Genomic DNA, 20,311 nt, shown 5'->3' with positions numbered 1-20,311 from the left:
CCAGTATAAAAAAAACTGGCAATGATCTACCCGTTGTCATTGGAGGGACGAGGATCTTGCGTGGTGTGGTGTGTGGAAGGTGGAGGCAAAGGGAGCCACGCAGATCCCAATCATGCCTGCCCTCCCTCCTCCTCCCCCCCCCCGCCGCCGCCACGAAGACCCGGCGGGTGACATTCTTTGCGCTTGCTGCCTGTCCCGACCTTCCCGACGGCAGGACTCAGCACGGCGGGGGGGGGGGGGCAGCGACATTCCTTGTGTTTGCTGCCTGGCCTTCCCAGCGGTGCTGGAGGAACCCAGCGTCGGGGCCTCCGCTGCAGCAGTGAAGGCCGGGCTAAGCAGCAAGCGCAAGAAATGTCAGCCAACCCTGCCTTCCCAGCGGCTGCGGAGGGATACAGCAGCGGGGCCACCGTTGCAGCAGTGAAGGCTGGGCCAGACGACATTCCTTGCGCTTGCCGCCCAGCCCAGCCTTCCCTGCGGTGACATTCCTTGCACACTTTATTTAATCTTGCGATCAACCAGGATCACTATGGTGATCAACCAGTAGAACATGTTTGATCTAATCTGATCCATCCGATTACTTAGGAAAAAGGATGGTAGAAAGAATCTGGCCTCCTGTGGCAAACACAGCCCATTCTTAACTGCAGTGTGGGGGAAAGTGTTAGCACTCAATTCCCAATATTGTGTATACACTTCATGTTCACACACGTTAACTCTGCCCTTGTGACCTTAATAGGTCTGCTTTTTAAAAAAGTCAACAAATTAATTCCTCTCTGGGACCTCACCTTGCAGCCTCGCCACCACATCTGCCGTCGGAGCTGTTTGGACCGGCTGCTAAAAGCTGTTGCATTGTCAGATAAGCTCTCTGTGCCAGAAAGAGAAGATTTATTGTTTTATTATTCATCACATTCATATCCCACCTTTTCCTCCAAGAAGCTCAATGATGTCCCCCTCCTCACCTAATGCCTTTGACAACCCTGTGAGGCAGGTTAGGCTGAGAGGCAGTGACTGGCCCAAGGTTACCCAGTGAGCTTAATGGCCAAGTGGAGATTTGATCCCTTCCGTCTCCCAGATCCTAGTCCAACACTCTAACCTCAGCGCAACACTGGCTCCCTCATGAACTGAACCTGCTGCAATACAAGTGAGAAAGCTTTCCACCCTAGCATGCATGTCTGTATTTATACATGCAAGCATATGCAAAGAGGTAATGATCAGGTATTCTTGCAGAGGTACAGTGAATTCCATGTGATTTGTTTCTAAAAGAAGAACATTAGGAATGCAGCCAACATTGTGGTTCATACAAATTGATTTAAGACTCCCCTTCCACCCACATAATTACTTAAGTTTTCTAACTATGTTTGGAAATTGTAATACAACATGTTCCTTAACAAATGAGCCCATGCTGTACAGGAAGAAGCAAACATAAAAGTGGCAGAAGTACAAATGATACAAGTTATCTAGCCTACAGCACTCTGCTACGAAGGGACAGGAAACGGTCCTCTGATGTACATCCAAGCCAGGATATGCAAGCCTATATCTCTGCATAACTAGGCAGATTCTGATCACACAAGAGGGCCTGTGTACAGGACCTGCCTCTTTATCTTCCCCATGCATGCAGTGGGAAAGACCCACAGTTAACAAGAGTAAGTAATGGGATGAAAAAAGGCTGGGGACATCACTCAAGTGACATAATGTACATCCTGATGGGCGGGGTGGGCTCTGCCTATAGACCACATCTACTACATCATTAAGACAGTAACATTTTGAGGTAAAAATGACAGTGGCGCTTGGGAACTTTCAAAACATTCATAAAGGGCAGTCAGGTAGTTTGCTATTAAGATTTAAACCACACACTGGGTGAGTTAAGATGCAATAGTAAACTAGTTTGGCTTACAAGGCTATTTTTCCCAAACTACTTCCACATGCCTCCTACCTAATGTAATATGAAATATCAGGTGTGGGACAAGTTAGGACATGGCTGCAAAGGAAGTCAAAATGAGAGAGCAATTGTTCATTTGCAAGCAGGGCTCACCAGCAGCAAGAACCGTTAAAGGTGCACTATCAGCACCAAGCAACTGTTTGGTGTTAAAAGTGCACCTTCAAAGGCACTAGCATTCAGTGAAAAGCCATTTGATAAGCACTGACAGCAGCCCCCTTTGAACTTATCACCCAATGGCAAAATGGCCCAAGGGTGGGTGAGAAAGGATGGGATTTAGTTTGCCAGCTGGAAAAGTTTCCTCACCCATCACTTAATGTCATGTGAATGTGCTTTGGGCTCATGTACTCCACACGCCCCCCCCCCAGTGGAGCCATGAGGAGAGCCAAAACCTTTTAAAACTAACCAGGGTTCTGTGTTTTATCTGAACTTGGGGAAACTGGTTACAGATAGGTAGCCGTGTTGGTCTGCCATAGTCAAAACAAAATAAAAAAATTCCTTCCAGTAGCACCTTAAAGACCAACTAAGTTAGTTCTAGGTATGAGCTTTCGTGTGCATGGTGTATCTGAAGAAGTGTGCATGCACACGAAAGCTCATACCTAGAACTAACTTAGTTGGTCTTTAAGGTGCTACTGGAAGGAATTTTTTTATTTTGTTTTGGGGAAACTGGTTAGATTAAAATTATAGTCAGTGAACAAGCCAGGATAATAAACTATAGTTCAATCCTGGCTTGTTTGGACTAACCATAGTTTAACCCACTACAGCTTCCCTGAGTTTGTTAGTAACAAGAAACTCTGGTTATTATAAAAGCAGAAGCTTTTGATTTCCATCTCATGGCTGTCCCAGAGAACAGTGGTCTGGGAATGAACAAGATTGAAACTTATTTATGTTACATCTAAAAAGGACTATTGCATTAGTAAGTAAATATATATATTGGGACTGTGTATCGGGAATACAATTATAAAGACTAAGGAAAAGGGATGTACTTATTTTGTACAATTAATTATTCTAAGATTGAATGGTTTAGAAATATTTTTGGTAAGGATGGATTCTGTATGCAGGACAGCAAGAACCTTTTAAATCTCTAGTTGTCAGAACATTTTAGGAGTCTGTTTCAGGTTTGTGTTCTAGGCAGGGGATGCCAACGTGGTGCCCACGGGCACAATGAGACCCTTGATATCCTTCCCTGGCACCAACAAAGCACCTGAGTCACACACAAACTGTCACGAAGTGTCTGCTACCTTCTCCCTTGAAGAGCAGATAGCAGGTCTCTCCCACTTCTTTTCAAGGGTCAGATTAATTCTATTGGATCCAACGTTTTCTTAGATCCCTGGAAAAAGTGCAGCATGTATGCATACTCTTTCTCTCTTCTCTCAAGAGGGATTGGCACCCACAGCACTCCCTCAAAAATCCAAAATGTTAGGCAACTCCAGGCATAGGGGGGAAAGCAAACACTCATAGGTGATCATAGAATCATAGAGTTGGAAGAGACCACAAGGGCCATCGAGTCCAACCCCCGGCCAAGCAGGAAACACCATCAGAGCACTCCTGACATATGGTTGTCAAGCCTCTGCTTAAAGACCTCCAAAGAAGGAGACTCCACCACACTCCTTGGCAGCAAATTCCACCGTCGAACAGCTCTTACTGTCAGGAAGTTCTTCCTAATGTTTAGGTGGAATCTTCTTTCTTGTAGTTTGGAACCATTGCTCCGTGTCCGCTTCTCTGGAGCAGCTGAAAACAACATTTCTCCCTCCTCTATGTGACATCCTTTTATATATTTGAACATGGCTATCATATCACCCCTTAACCTCCTCTTCTCCAGGCTAAACATGCCCAGCTCCCTTAGCCGTTCCTCATAAGGCATCGTTTCCAGGCCTTTGACCATTTTGGTTGCCCTCCTCTGGACACGTTCCAGTTTGTCAGTGTCCTTCTTGAACTGTGGTGCCCAGAACTGGACACAGTACTCCAGGTGAGGTCTGACCAGAGCATGTTTGGGATATTCTCAGACTTTGCGCAGAGCTCACAACACAGTGGATTTAGTACTCTTGAGGACCCTCCTTCTGAGGCTGCAAGGGGGGGAAAAAGAGGCCCAGCTATTCCTACCTGACTTATCCTGCAAGTCATCTAGTCGTTCTCCCCTTTCTATCACCTTGGTGATGTTTTCTTGCATGACATCAATAACTTCATCAACCTGGTTTTGGACACTGGAAAACAGAGCAGGGTGTGGAGGAAGAATCATATTACCCAATGATTTGTCACAAGTGGTAGCAAATGCAGTTGATTATTGGATTCAAATGCAAAGTAGCATATGTAAAGATTTTGAATGGCTTTAAAAATTATGATTTTCTTAAGAATGAAGTGTTCATGTGTGGTTTTCCAAATATTTTTTTCAAGAACTGGGTTGCCCAAAGCTACCCAGGAAGTAATGGCTAAGGCAAGACTTGAATTGACAGTAGCAGTCTTATGCATGCAAACTTTACGATACATCTCATTTAATTGACTGTGAAACTTCTAAGTAAACATGAATAGAGCATACATCAAAATATTGGTCTCAAAACCCAAAGTATACTACATTAGCTGTCATTTTTTTGCCACATCTATATCCTCACAGACTTTATAACATGGCTTTGGGTCATACTGCATTTTGAATTTAAGAGTTACTAGAAGCTCTACCACACTGAAGAATACCAGAAAAATTGCAACACAATTTTAAATGAAAACTTGAGAAAATTGTGGCATCAAAGTCATTGAGAACACACACACTCTCCACCCCACCCCCACCCCCGCTTTGCATTCATACCCACCTAGTACATGAAGAACAGGCAGCTTTCAAACAAAATGAGACACAGAATTGAGGGAAATGGATGTATTCCTACCAGTCACACACTGTGTGTGTGTGTGTGTGTGTCTGTCTAAAACATTTTTAGAAATACCAGTTAAAAAATGAAACTAGCAAACAAGTTATTAAAACATTTAAAATATAAAATGAAAGCAATAATGTTAAAAATGCTTTACTTGCTAAAATTACATGCCTGGGTAGGCTTTGCTGGAACAAAAACATTTTAGCAGGTGTCAAAAACAAGTCAAGGAGAAAGGAGAGTGACCAGGAGGAAAAGTCTTTTGAAGGAAAGAAACAGGTAAAGGGAGGAAAGTGACCAGGGAGAGAAGAAGGGCAGAATGTGTATCTTGCAGTTCCTAATTTCTTTCTTTGTTTGAGATAAGGGGGGGGGGGGGAGGTCTTTGTTTTGTTTCCCACTCTCTCAGAAAGCTTGGGGCCCTGACTTCGAATCTAAACTTCAGTTCATGGTTTGTTCTAATCCTGGAAATCCCACACAGTACCAGATTTTTCTCCAATACAAACAGCTCTTTAATAAGAGTAGGCTTTTAAAGAGAAGCCAAAGCAAGCTCAATTTTCCAGCTAATTACATACCAAAGGTTTAGCTAGAAAAGGGAAGGTAAGGGAAATTTCTATGATTTTTTTTGGAGCGGGTGTTGTTTTTGTTATTTGCCCTAAGCCAGGAACTGGCTGTGCAGTCTAAATAACATGAAGTAACAGTAATGAGGCAATGACAGCCTTGAGGCACATTGCTCTCAAAAGGTGTTCCGTCAAACATTTAGCCATCATGAGTAAGTAGAGGAAATAAAGGGAATGATAATACCAACCTACTTTACAGGGGTGTTGGAAAGATTATATGCTTTGAACCTACTTGCATCTTAGGGAGTTAGGAAGGTCCACTCCCCTTGCTCTTTCTTACTTCTTCCCTCCCCACTCCTTTTTTTCTTTTGTACCATGTCTCAAATTGTAACCCACTCATTATTATGAAGTCTACGGCTTCTGCAGTGCTTAGGCAGAAGGCAGCATCAGGGATGCGGAACTTGTGGCCCTTCCAGATGCTGTTGGACTCAAATTCCCATCAGCCCCAGCCAGAGTGGCTAGAGGTCAGGGACAAGGGGTCCGGCAGACCAGCAGCACCTGGAGGACCGCAGGTTCCCAATTCCTGGAATACAGAAATGCTAGTTGTATTCTTATATGTCCTATTAAATGATGACCTGGTTTTCCTCACAGAGATAGATCATCCAGATTCACTTCAGACTGCAGGTGGAAGCTCACATGATAGAATGTTCCTCCTTTAAAAAAAAACAACAACCAACAACCTGGGCATGCCTAGCTTAGCCTTAATATGTTAAGTTTACTATGAGCAGGGGTTTTGAAAAACATTTTTTAAGGAAGCGGTTTGGCATAGTTTATCACTCTTGTGGCAACTAGGCCAAAATGTGCCACTGTTTAGGGTTGCAGCATTCTAAGTGACTTCATTTCAATGGAAGCCAAATTGCAAAGCCATTTATTCTCTCACCCCAGCAGTGATTAGACCAAACAAAGGAAATGGATGTACACCCTGTTAATTAGGATTAATCTCCAGTGCCCCAATTACACTAAAGTTGTTGTGACAGGCTGTCAAGCCTTAAGTTGGAAGGTTGGGGAAAGAGCCTGAGAGGTTGCAGGGCAGTGGGAGGAGAAATACAGGTCTGGTGCAGTCGTCCACTTTGATCCTTGTCCTTCAACAGCTATGTGCATGGGAGAACATGTGGATAAGTCATTTCCTTTGCCTTGTCTGAGGACTACTGTGGGCATGGGGCTAAGATGGAAACAAACAAGTTATTGTGGTTTTGCAGTCTTGATATGATGGGCAATCCTCACTTCCTGCTCTTGTTACACTTGTAGCCACTCTTCCTCTAAAGTCGTGTTTCCGAACCTTTTTCTGAGCTTGTTTCCTTCCTGTGCCCACCCCATAGATAAAGCCAAGGGGGATGGACAGCGCAGGGGGCAGCTACCCCCCTAGATAAGTGAAAATCAATGCAAATCTGAGGCTCTGCCCCCCCCCCCACAAAAGCCTGCCCCCTAACTAAAATCCTGGCTGTGCCCATCCCCCCCATCATAACAGTAGAAAGGCAGCTATTTAAATGTTTGTTTTATAAATAGAACATGTTTTACTTATAATTTTTATAATTCATACAAAATGCAATTACATAAAATGATAGGAATATAATGGAATGTTGTTAAAGCTGAAAAAGAGAATCAGAGCTGCAAGACACCCCCAAGGTCCTCTTTCTAGCACAATCCCCTGCAATGTGGGAAACAACAGCAGTGACAAAACAACAGCAAGCGACTGTATGACAGGCAAGAGGAAGAAAAATCACAGAAATGACACAACAACGCAAACCAATACAGTCAAGGACCACTCACAGAACCATCCTGCCAAACATACATCACAAGACAGCAAACCAACCTCAACCAAAATCATAGAATCATAGAATCACAGAGTTGGAAGAGACCACAAGGGCCATCGAGTCCAACCCCCTGCCAAGCAGGAAACACCATCAGAGCACTCCTGACATATGGTTGTCAAGCCTCTGCTTAAAGACCTCCAAGGAAGGAGACTCCACCACACTCCTTGGCAGCAAATTCCACTGTCGAACAGCTCTTACTGTCAGGAAGTTCTTCCTAACGTTTAGGTGGAATCTTCTTTCTTGTAGTTTGGAACCATTGCTCCGTGTCCGCTTCTCTGGAGCAGCAGAAAACAACCTTTCTCCCTCCTCTATGTGACATCTTTTTATATATTTGAACATGGCTATCATATCACCCCTTAACCTCCTCTTCTCCAGGCTAAACATGCCCAGCTCCCTTAGCCGTTCCTCATAAGGCATCGTTTCCAGGCCTTAGACCATTTTGGTTGCCCTCCTCTGGACACGTTCCAGTTTGTCAGTGTCCTTCTTGAACTGTGGTGCCCAGAACTGGACACAGTATTCAAGTCTCCAGGGCCAGATGAACTGCATCCACATCTTGGATGCAGTTCATCTGGCCCTGGAGACTTGAATACATCTAAACTAGCCAAGTATTCTTGTACTATCTCCTTAGTTATTCTGGGCTGTGTTTCCTCTGCTGAATCATTTGCTCCAAATTCTTCAGGTCGGGCATTGTTTTCTTTATTGGAGAAGACTGAGGCAAAGAAGGCATTGAGGAGTTCAGCCCTTTCTGTGTCCCCTGTTTGCATTTCACCATCTTCTCCTCTGAGTGACCCCACGGTTTCTTTGTTCTTCCTTTTGCTACGAACATACCCATAAAAGCCTTTTTTGTTGCTTTTAACCTCTCTAGCAAGCCTGAGTTCATTCTGTGCTTTAGCTTTTCTGACTTTGTGTCTACACGTGCTGGCTATTTGTTTGAATTCCTCTTTGGTGGTTTCCCCCCTTTTCCATTTTTTGTACACATCCTTTTTTAATCTTAACTCAGTTAAAAGTTCTTTAGATAGCCACCCTGGCTTCTTTAGGCACCTTCCATGTTTCCGTCTCATTGGTATTGCCTGAAGTTGTGCTTTTACTATCTCCCTCTTAACAAACTCCCAGCCATAATGAACTCCCTTTCCTTTTAGTATTACTGTCCATGGGATCTCACCCAGCACTTCCCTAAGTTTTATGAAGTCGGCTTTCTTAAAGTCAAGAAATTGAGTCCTAGTATGCTTGGCTGCTCCTTTCCGCTGTATAGTAAACTTCAGAAGAGCATGATCACTCGCGCCTAATGATCCTTCCACTTCTACCCCACTAACCAGGTCATCAACATTGGTTAGGACCAGATCTAAAATGGCTGTTCCTCTTGTTGCTTCTCCCACTTTCTGGACAATGAAGTTGTCTGCAAGGCTAGTGAGGAATCTGTTTGACCTTATGCTCTTGGCTGAGTTTGACATCCAACAAATATCCGGGTAATTGAAGTCCCCCATTACTACTATCTCCCTTCCTTTTGCATGCTTGGCCATCTGTTCCAGGAAGGCATCATCTATGTCCTCCGTTTGGCTTGGGGATCTATAGCAAACTCCCACAATGAGGTCACTGTTATTCTTCTCTCCCTTAATTTTGACCCAAATGCTCTCACTTTGGCTTTGAGGTTCTAAATCTTGGATCTCTTCATAGGTATACACATCCCTGTAAAATCACATACCACAGATTGACAATCCTGCAACAACAACCACAGCTGAATGAAGCATCTAGAAATCACCTTGAACCAACAGACTGGTGACCCCCCTCCCTTTTCCCCTGCTCCCATGCCATTAATATTGCCAGCACCACCACTATCCTCCCGCCTCACCCCTCCATAGAGATCCCCCACTCCCATCCCCACCCGAATACCAACCCAGATGATACCAAATCACACTCCTCACCCACCCCAACAAGCCACACTCTCAGCTCCCCGCTCCAAGGACTCTACCCATAACACAAAAAGAATCACACACACAAAAATAGACCCACCCACCAACCTCTCCATCTCCTCCTTCACCACAAAAAGGCAACATACATACATATATATATATAGTGGTCCAACAACCCATAACATGGATTCAGAATAAAATACAGATTCATACAGACAAACCCCCCAGGAGAGGGAGACCGATGCGTTATTTGTTTAGTCATGGGTATGTTGATCTTTGATTTGTATGACTACTGAAATAAACTTTGCCACGGCCACTGTGATATCATTGGACTTGTCGTCCAGAAGATACACACAAATAAAATAAGCAGGTAAAAGAAAAGGAAAACGAAGAAAGAAACCCATACCAACTAAAACAATACCCCCAACCTCAATAAAACAATCAACAAACAGGATAAAATCTGACACACAACCAGCATAATGGTGGCGCCGGAGTGTGCCAATGCCCATATCCCTCCCCCAACAAACCAATAATGTTGTTAGTAACACTGACAACACTACTTATAAACCTTATACCCAACACACGCGTCACAAATGTGCTTAACACCATCTCATTGACCACTCCCTATCCGAAATGACTGGGAGGACAGGCTGTTCCCAAACAAGGTCCTCCATGCCAGCTGAGACCCAGGACCAACCAGCTGCAGGCCAGATTATCCTGGATACCCCAAATAAACACCTATATAACTACATATAGGCTACGTTCTGTAATCCACTCCCCACTCTTTAACCCAAATCTAATTCTAAACCCCCTCTTCCCCCACCCATCACACGTTATGTCAGCGCAACTTAATAAGTTTGATAGACAACATAAGGTGACAGACTCAGGACAACCCAGATGGGTTGGCAGGGAATGATCCTATAAAGCAGATAAGCAGAATGACGGATTGGGAAACCCTATCAAAAGAAAATGCATCACCTCATATGTAAACACCATGAAACCACACATTGCCTTCCTACAAGAAATACACAATCCACCCAAAGGAAGCAAACTCTTGAGCAAACCCCACTTCTGTCAATAATGGGTTGTACCTGGCTCAGGAAAGGCCCATGGAGCAGCCATAATACTTAGTAGAGACCTGAACTTCAAAGCCACGACAGTGCTAAAGAGGCAGATTAATTTTCACTAAAGGGACACTGAGTGGCAAAACTAAACAGACCATTGGCTCCATATATGCCCCAAACTTGAAACAACTAGAGTTCATCCAGAAAACACTAAACTAGTTCCTCTCCTTCTCTGAAGGGGAAGCAATTCTGGGAAGTAACTTCAACCTAAATATGAGAGGCATATACCTGAAAGACACCCACCCTACAACTCCATGGACAACCTTCCACGGAAGGAAACCCCAAATAATTAAGAACTCTTACAAATTGCTAAAAATGCTTAAAAACAGAGGTCCCTATGACATATGGAGCAAAGAAAACCTGGGAGACACAAGCCACACATTCCAGTCCGGGAGCTATGGCACAGTGTCCAGACTAGATAGCAAGGGTCTGATACCCTTGATTGAATCAATGAACATAGGTAGGATTAAAATCACAGAAGAAATATGAACTACCCCCTCATGGTCCTTCAGTCCCCTCCTAAGCACAAATAAACTAATTAGAGAGTCTCACAAAGACTCTCCAAAACACTGCAAAGAAAATGATGTAGACAATACAGTGGTACCTTGGTTTACAACCATAATCCATTCTGGAGGGCCGTTTGTAAACTAAAACAGGTTGTAACCCAAGGCGCGCTTTTGACAATGGGGCGTCCCAAAAAAAATTGTTCATAATCTCCCCCCTCCCAAAAAAGGGGGTTGTAATCCAAAAAAAGTTTGCAAACCGGGACATACACTTCCAGGTTTGACATGTTTGTAAGCCAAAATGTATGCAAACCAGGCTGTTTGTAAACCAAGCTACACCTGTACAAAAAAACCCCTCTCCTTTGGGACACAATGAAAGCAGTCACCAGAGGAGCTTGCATAAAAGAGAAAGCATCCCTTAAAAAATAAACCTCCTCAAAAATTAGCAAAATAGAACAGGACATCACAGCACTCTCATCACACTACAAACAATCAGGAGCTGAAAAACTCCTTAAACTTATAGAACAAAAAAGGAAGGAACTAGACTCACTAGAAATCAACAAAACAATGATCAACATTCTTTACTCAAAACAATGCTTCTACAAGTACGGGGAAAAATCACTCAAAACAAGAATAAACTGCATCACTAAAAAAGACGGCAACATAATCTTCTCCAAAGAAATAACCTCAGAATTTGTTGAATTTTACACTGACCTATACACCTCCAGCAACCCACCTGAACAGGAAATCAGAAAATTCCTAGCTGGACTGACCTTTCCAACCTTAACTGATGAGGAACAGGAATTCCTGGACAGTCCTATCACCCTGGAGGAAATAGATACAGTCCTCAAAAACCTGAAACCACTAAAAGCCCAGACAGCTTTCCAGCAGTATTCTATAAGAAATTCAAGGAATCCCTGATGACGCCTATTCAACAATATCATAAAAGGGGGCCCCATTCCTAAAACCTGGACCTCCTCCAAGACAGTCTCGGCCCAGCAGTGGTGGCAGCAACAAGCAGCTCCGGCTCGCCCAGCCCTACCCATTGCCACCCCACCACCGCACTTACCTGACCTCCGGATACTGGTCAAAGTGGGAGCCTTGACCTGAAGGTTCTGGATAGCAGGCTCAACAAACCCTCTCCCATCGGAAACAAACCAGGACTGCTCCAAGAAAATGCCCATGGCAAAAAGGAGGGAATGGCCAAGCAGATAGGCAGCCAATCAGGATTTTTAAAAATGATTTTTCCCTTCACTTCTCACTTCTCTCCCATTTATGCATTTTGGAATATCTGGGGTGGGGGCCAGGGGGCCATGTGGCCCCTGGTTGGGGAACATTGCTCTAAAGCAGGCATAGGCAAACTCAGCCCTCCAGATGTTTTGGGACTACAACTCCCATCATCACTGAACACTGGTCCTGTTAGCTAGGGATGATGGGAGTTGCAGTCCTAAAACATCTGGAGGACTGAGTTTGCCTATGCCTACTCTAAAGGACACAGAAGGGATAGTGTTTGGTTCCTGGATGGTCTCCACAACTATATTTGCACACACACTTTTGTCAGTACTGTCTAAACACAGCTTTAGATCACATCATTTAAAAAAATCATTAAAATTACTTTGCTCTCCTAACAGAAGTGTGTTTAGGGGTAGTCATAACTGGTTTCTGTTCCATTTTACTCATGGCTCTGTTGTCTGCCAGTTTTCTAAGTTAATTTCACACAGGAATGCAAGTAAAACAAAACAAGAGAATCTTATGACTGTTCACCTCACCCTGACCACCTCCCCTTGACAGCCTTGTCTCCAAAGTGTTGGTTTTAGTAAAAACAAGTCTCAGACAAGCAATACCAATAAGCAAGGTCACTGGCCCCTTAATCAAATTAATAAAGATTTTTGTACTTGAAGTGCTGCCCTTCTGATGATACACCAAGATTTCCTCCCCTTCACAGGAACACTCAGGAAACATCTTCCTACCAGGTTGACTAGTGTTTCCAATGTAAAGGACAGCTACCTTAAGGAAGCCACCCAGATCCATGCAACCTGCACCCCATTTGCTACAGCATAAGTGTGCAGGAGAGCTTATTACTTCATATGGCAAAATCACTTAATCCATCTCATTCCAACAGTCTACCCTGGAATACTCAACTCTGGATTGCACTGCTGCATCCTTGCTCTCCTAGAATGCATTGACATCAGCATATGGCAGAGAGAAGTGTGTGAAAAGGTCTCTCTCTACCACTTGCTACGAGTACAAAGGGCTACTTTCTTAATGTCTGGCCAGTGTTCAAAACTCCCCATTGTTCTAGGTGCATTTTGCGACAGGGAGTTTGATTAGCATGAGCAGTTTGAGCTCTGGGTGCAGTACTGTGCCTAAGATTTCAGATTAAAACTGCAAAGTGGAAGGAAAGGAGGACCTTTTTCAGCTACTCTCTGTAGAAAAGACCCTCTTAAAAATATTGGGGGATGGACAGGAGAAGGACTAGACCATGTTAAAAATGGAACATAATATTTAGCTGCAGTTCATTCATTTTCAGCTTTGTACTCTTGTTATAAAAAAGCACGTCTAGACATTCCGTTGTTGCGTCCATAACCTAGGTTTAAGGTGCCCTTTAGCTCCTAGCTTTCATATATCAGTTTCTAACACTGTGTCTGACATGAACTGCTCAAGAGCCAACGCCTGGACATCCATTGCACTTAAAGAAAAAACGAAGGTGCCCAGATACTAGTTAGTACCAATAACATCTACTTTCAACTACCACTGATAACAAGAATGATCAACAAGTTAGCACCGCAGGAAAAAAAACCTGAAAAATGTTCTATAGTTCATAACTAACTAAATTCGCTATCACAATGTGTGTTGAAGGCCACTAGCACAGATGTGCTTAGAAAGTGATTAGGCAAATTCATGGAGAATAATGTATCAACTGGATGGCTTTTTCTTTGCGAGATTCCATAAGCACTTAGATGGCTGTTAGAAACAGAATGGTCAACAAAATGCCCTCAGTTTGAAGAATGTAAGAACTACACTTCTCAAGGAACAGTAGACAGGATCTCAGCTGTGACAAACTTTCAACATATCATAGCCGTTTCCTGCGTAAGAAGGTGGATGGCCATGAACTTCACACCCCAACAGATTTCAAGCCTAGAATTTGCAGACGTAAAAGCTGCTTGCCTCTGTGCCCCAGAGAAGAGGAGCATGATGACATGGTTATCAGGTAGCCGCAAGACCCCAGACCTAAATACAGAGCTAACAGAGCCTCAGGAAGTGAGCAATTTCCTCACTGGCTGCCCTGACTTAGCAGACAATTCCAAGAAAGAATTTAAAGGCATACCAAAAGTCAAGCTGGAAAGAAATGCTGTCCTCAACTTTAAGCTCTCCAAACATTCCAATTACAGACTTTCAAAAACTGTTCTACAGTTTCTTTCCAACTCTCTATCATCTGCCATTTTATATTGGTATTTCAATCCAGGGTGGATCACTTTACTGTGTCTGCAAGGAATAAACTCATACACAGCTTCCCCCAGTAAATAGTCAACCTCTATTAATCAGTTCTAGAGACTACAATAATAATCTCTATCCCTCCCCATAAATGAGCACTAATTTTGAGTTCTTTTAAAGGCTTTTTGTAGTTCAAGACATGAGCGCCTATTATTCGTTCCTCTCCAAATGAATGTTTCAACTGATAGAAAATCACATAGTCCCAGTATTCAAACTGCAACCATTGCTGGGAAAATGACATTCTTTCTAAACCTTACTATTACTATTTGCACAGCTGCCTGCAGTAGTTCTGGGAGAGTATAGCTGTTGGGTTTTTGTGTGTGTGTGCTTCTGCTCTACCCCAGTCCCCCTTCGCAGACTGAGCAGGTGCCTCACCTCTTGCCTATAGCTGCTCCCTTATTTCAACTGCAGCAAGGATTCCTACCTACAACCCCACCCAGTTTGCATGTGATATGCCTTTGAATGGAACACTATTCCACAAATGCTTCTGTGGTAGACACACTCTTTGAATTGAACCTCCAAGCAGAATGCTTTTGAACAACAGAAGATGAACTTTAGAGCTTCAGAACATATTCAGATGCATCAAGACACACACATCGCTTTTCTTTTGGTGATATATGTAATGAATGATGAAAGAAAAGAAAGAATTGCACATGGTGCAGAAAAATTTCAGAGAGATGGACACAAAACAGACAAGTGCACAGGTTTGCCCATTCTAATAAAATCATAGGATACAAGTTTCCAACCCACAGTCAATTGCTATGATGAGCTGCCTCCAAAGATCTTGTCCTGAAAGCCAACACTAATAAACTGAGGTGATCCATTTCTTTAGGATTAATGCTTCTGTACTGGAATGTGGGGTATATGCAGAATCACCATGGGTTTTAAGCATGTAAATTGAACTGAACTGGTATCTGAGTGAAGAAGGGGGTTGCCTCCTCCTCCTCCAGGGAACCATTGGATAAGGATGTCAAAGCTAGAGCTTAAGCCTCTTAGCACAAATTGCTCCTGGAAGGTGTCCAAGTTTTGTATTCTTTCCTATTGTTTTGGTACAGTTGGTGATTACTAGCCAAGTTTTAATTGCTTCCAATTTGCTCATTGGCTTTGAACCTATTTCTGCTCTCCAGGAGGTCTTACAAATCTCTAGGCTCTCAACATGGTGGAAGATGGATCATTTAGCCCACAGTACAGAAAAATCAAAACACAGCAATGATGTTTACTGGTCTATAGCAAAAGGTCTTAGTGCTGTGGAAACCACTACTAGATTCAACACAAATGCTGCAAAAACCTTAACTAAGACTGTGGCAATTTTATATGAAAACGAAACACAAGCCAAGAAAAGACCCATTTTCAAATGCCACAAAATACTTACTGCCTGATCTTGTCATTCTTGGGTCCAAACCTTGGACCTGATGGCCCTCTCCTGGAAAGACATAACACAAGCTTATTAACAGATCAAACCTGAGGACACAGTTGCTATTCATCTACTTGAGTGAATGAGCGGCATCACATGGCTGATTAACAGGGAGATATTTGGAGGCTGAAAGTATTACACCAGGCAAACTTGGCCCTCCAGATGTTTTGGGACTACAGCTCCCATCATCCCTAGTTAACAGGACCAGTGGTTGGGGATGATAGGAGTTGTAGTCCCAAAACATCTAGAGGGCCAAGTTTGCCTATGCCTGTTACACAATACATTGATGGCAAAAGTACTTCAAGAAGACTAGTACAGCCCCCCAAGGCTGAAGGAAGGGGCTGGCAAGGCGATTCCTCAATCTTACACGCCAAAGTTCACAGCAGGTGCTGTTGGAAAGGGTTCCAGTGAATCTTTCAATCTTTTACCTTGCTTTGAAGATGAACACCTGATGCTGTATCACGTTACATTGGCAAGGCCAGTGCTATACACAACAGAGCTGGGGCCCCATACCGGAGAAGGGAAGAGCAAGCATTAAGAGATCCTCCCCAAAGGTTGTTCAGGTATCCCTGCTTCAGTCTTAGAGATACTTACAAGAAAAAGTCCTCTTCTTCATCTGAATCTTCCTCTAGGAGGTTCCTCTGGAAACATAAAAGATAGATAAGCTCAACAAGAAATACAAGTCTTTCTTGTCCACTTTCAAAGCTAGAAGGTGGCTAGGTCTTTCTTGAGATGCATCTTATTAGCTGCAATCAGCACATCAGTTCTGCTTTAAGTTCTCTAGAGTCCAAATTAAAAGAAAATTTAACTACAAATCCATGATTCATAAAGGAAACGAGCACTTCTGAAAAATGGAAGATTGCTCAGCATTCACACATCTCAATGAAGTACCTCACAGACACCCACGTTCTCCTATTCAGTGCAAGGAGGGATCAGCATTCTTATGTCCTCACCCCCCAAAAAGACAAAATTGTGCTCAAGATAGCCACCAAGTCAACCTCCTAAAACTGAACCTTCTTTGCAGTGTTCTATCTCACACTTGGGAATATAGTCCTGGAACATCCATTACCTGATTATGTATAAGAATATTTATAGGCTTGGGAACTTCAGTTTCATCTTAATATGACCTTGACTCAAAAACATGGAAAAGGAGAACACAAACAGGCACAGAGACCCTTCACAGGGCTAGTTCAAGTATTTGCTTATCCACTTCTCTGTATCATTCTAAATATAAAGCCACGTGTAAAATGCTTGCCTTAAACTTTCCAGAGGTTGGCAGCAGAAACCTACCCTGGGAATCATGAAGACAAGAGAGAATCAATTTGATCTGGAAAACCAAGAGAGTATATCTAAAAGGGGCACTGCCACAAAAAGTCCTATCACACAAACAACTTTCCATAGGCTTGAAACCACAGAGAAGTGAGACTCTGGCCCTCACGCCTCACTCTGCAAAAACCTAACATGCCTACCAGTGTGTCTACTTCATATTTTTAACAAAGCTACTATAGGTAACTTACATCTTACACTTATTATACTAATAATATTATATTATACTTATATATTATACTTATGCAATTGCAACTTTACATGACAGGTGGCAATAAACAAACAAACAAAGAGCCAGGAAAAGCTGCCATGGAGAATCTGAGGATCCTGCTGCTGCCTCACTCCATCGGGCCTAGGCATGGCAAGACAGGCTACAAAAGGACTGCCCAGCAGAGAACACTGTTTTAAAGCTGCTGTTAATTGTTTTAATAATTTTAAATTGTTTTTGTAAGGGTGCTTTGGGGGATGTGCCTAGGGGGAGAAGAGTGGGGGAGCACAAGGGGGAGCCCAATAACAGTGGTTCAGGGTAGCAGGAGGTATGGCATAGGAGATGGGGCAGGCCAGGTAAGGGGCACATGGCACAGGCCAAGGCAACAAAGGAGTGGCTCAAGAAGAAGCACATTAAGGTCCTGGAGTGGCCTAGCCAGTCTCCAGACCTTAATCCCATCGAAAATTTGTGGAGGGAGCTGAATGTTCGAGTAGCTAAACATCAGCTTCGAAATCTTACTGACTTGGAGAGGATCTGCAAAGAGGAGTGGGACAAAAGACCTCCTGAGATGTATGCAAACCTGGTGGCCACCTACAAGAAACGTCTGATCTCTGTCATTGCCAACAAGGGTTTTGCCACCAAATACTAAGTCATCTTTTGCAGAGGGATCAAGTACTTATTTCACTCATTATAATGCACATCAATCTCTGACTTTTGTCTTCTGGGTTTCTGGTGGTTTTCCTGTTGTTGTTCTGTCTCTCACAGCCACAATAAACCTACCATTAAAATTATGGACTGGTCATTTCTTCCTCAGAGGGCAAACGGGCAAATTTAGCACGGGATCAAATACTTTTTTCCCTCACTGCATCTCTATCTCCAGGCTCTGTCCAGTCAGAGGGGAATCAAGAGTGTGTGCTCCTAGTTTACCGCCTGCCTCACTGCCCAGCATTTCCCTGTCTGAGCTGACAGAGCTGCTGGGGGACTTTAACATCCATGCCGAGGCAACTGGCTCTGGGGCAGCTCAGGACACCATGGCCACCGTGACAGCCATGGGGCTGTCCCAACATGTTACTGATGTCAGGGACTGGCTGGACGAGGAAGAATGGTAGCAGCCAGTAGTCCAGGAGGCACCTGAGGGGGAAGGGGACTTTGAATCAAGTTCAGACTGGTGGGACAGGGAGGAATCATCCGCAGAGGGTGAGGATGAAGGAGAGAGGCTTGAGGTAGCCACAGACGCTGAGAGAGAAGGAGCAGGGGCTGTGTCTCCTGCTCTGCAATGCAGCCCTGATTCCGCTCCTTCCTCCCCCCACCCTCAGTGCAGGAAAGAAGGGTTGAGAAAAGGCTAGAAAAATTAAGAAACATTGAATGACAGCAAAAAAATGCACAGAGGGAGGTATAAATAAGGGAGGGGACAGAACTTTAGCATCTGCAACTGATGTGCCAGGTACTGACACCCTGATTACTGAGCAATGAAGTTTGCAAGTACTGTGCCGGATTCTGTTTACATGTTGGACAACAGATGGAGGGGCTTTTCTGGCAGCCTGACACCCAACACACATGGCAGGATATATTCTGGACCTTGCTTTCTCAACTAGGCAGGAAGAGGGTGATTTGAAAGTGAGTGGGGGACATTGACATTAGTCCCTTGTCATGGTCAAATCACTTTCTGTTGAGGCTAATCTCCCTTTCCTAGGCAAGACTCTAGGGTGGGTGGTCGTAGACCAGATCCAGGTGCTTTTGGAAGAAACTGATTTTCTAGATCTATTTCAATTGGGGTTTAGGCCCAGTTTTGGCACAGAAACTGCCTTGGTCACCCTGTATGATGACCTCTGTCGAGACAGAGACAGGGGAAATGTGTCCCTGATAATTCTCCTCAACCTCTCAGTGGTTTTTGATATCACTGACCATGGTATCCTTCTGGAGCAGCTGTCTTGAGTTAGAGATGGGTGGCACCACTTTGCAGTGGTTCTGGGCCTACTTGAGTGGGCGTTCCCTGAGGGTCAGTCCTGTGGAACCTTCAATGTGGAGTCCCTCAGGGCTCAATCCTATCCCCTGTGCTGTTCAACATCTACATGAAACCACTGGGTGGGGTTATTCGGAGATTTGGAGTGCGTTGTCAGCAGAATGCTGATGACACTCAGCCCTACTTCTCCTTTACATCTGTGGGTGAGGCAGTGGGAGTGCTGGACCAGTGCCTTGCCTTGATAATGGACTGGATGAGAGCCAACAAACTTAAACTCAATCCAGATCAGATTGAGGACTGTTAGTGGGTGGTTCCCTAGACCGGATGGGCTGGAAGGCTGCCTGCTCTTGATGGGGTTACACTTCCTCTGAAGGAGCAGGTTCGTAGCTTGGGGGTTCTCATAGCTTAGATCCTTTTCTGTCGCTCGAGGCTCAGGTGGCCTCAGTGGCCTGGAGTGCCTTCCAACAGCTTTGGCTGGTCATCCAGCTACGCCCTTATCTGGATACTGCTGCCTATGCTCTGGTAACCTTTAGGTTAGATTATGTGGGGATGTCCCTGAAGATTCTTTGTAAACTTCAGTTAGTGCAGAATTCAGTGGCCAGGTTGCTCACCAGTGCAAGACGGTTTGAGCATATTACACCGATCCTGGTCCAACTGTGCTGGCTACCAATTAGTTTCTGCTGGTTCTGACCTATAAAGCCTTAGATGGTTCAGGACCACAATACAAGGACCACCTCCTTCCATATGAACCTACCCAGACCCTGAGATCATCTTCTGAGGCCCTTCTTTGTGTGCCTCCTCCATGGGATGTCGGAAGGTGGCAACATGAGCATGGGCTTTTTCTGCAGTAGCTCCCCATTTGTGGAATGCTCTCCACAAGGAGGTTTGCCTGGCGCCTTCATTATACACCTCTAGGTGCTAGGCAAAAACATTCTTCTTTAACCAGGCCTTTGGTTGACTGACATTCAATGCCCTTTTGAAATGGGGGTGGGGCATTATTGGGCTGTTCTAATTTTTTGAATATGTATTCTGTGCTTTTATATCCTATATCCTGTGAACTGCCCTCAGACCCGAAGGTATAGGGCGGAATACAAATTTAATAATACTAATAAATAGCTTCTTACTGGTCTCTGGGAAGGTTACATA

The 20,311-nt window shown here is 44.1% G+C and overlaps 1 protein-coding gene across 2 annotated transcripts in view; it reads right to left on the bottom strand.

The window, feature by feature from the left end:
* Window positions 1-20,311, bottom strand: part of VAMP4 (vesicle associated membrane protein 4) — a 30,682-nt gene that overhangs the window by 5,950 nt on the left and 4,421 nt on the right. For both annotated transcript variants that reach the window (XM_079981811.1, XM_079981812.1), the window contains exons 3-6: window positions 16,263-16,309; window positions 15,627-15,677; window positions 4,037-4,137; window positions 783-862 (exon numbers count right to left, since the gene is read on the bottom strand). In XM_079981811.1, coding sequence (XP_079837937.1) covers window positions 783-862; window positions 4,037-4,137; window positions 15,627-15,677; window positions 16,263-16,309 — 279 coding nt within the window. The remainder of the gene's footprint in view (window positions 1-782; window positions 863-4,036; window positions 4,138-15,626; window positions 15,678-16,262; window positions 16,310-20,311) is intronic.

The sequence above is a fragment of the Podarcis cretensis genome (genome assembly GCF_951804945.1).
Source record: "Podarcis cretensis genome assembly, chromosome: 6".
Lineage (NCBI taxonomy): Eukaryota > Metazoa > Chordata > Lepidosauria > Squamata > Lacertidae > Podarcis > Podarcis cretensis.
The sequence above is the reverse complement of the archived record's forward strand: the minus strand, read 5'-3'. Positions and strand labels throughout refer to the sequence as shown.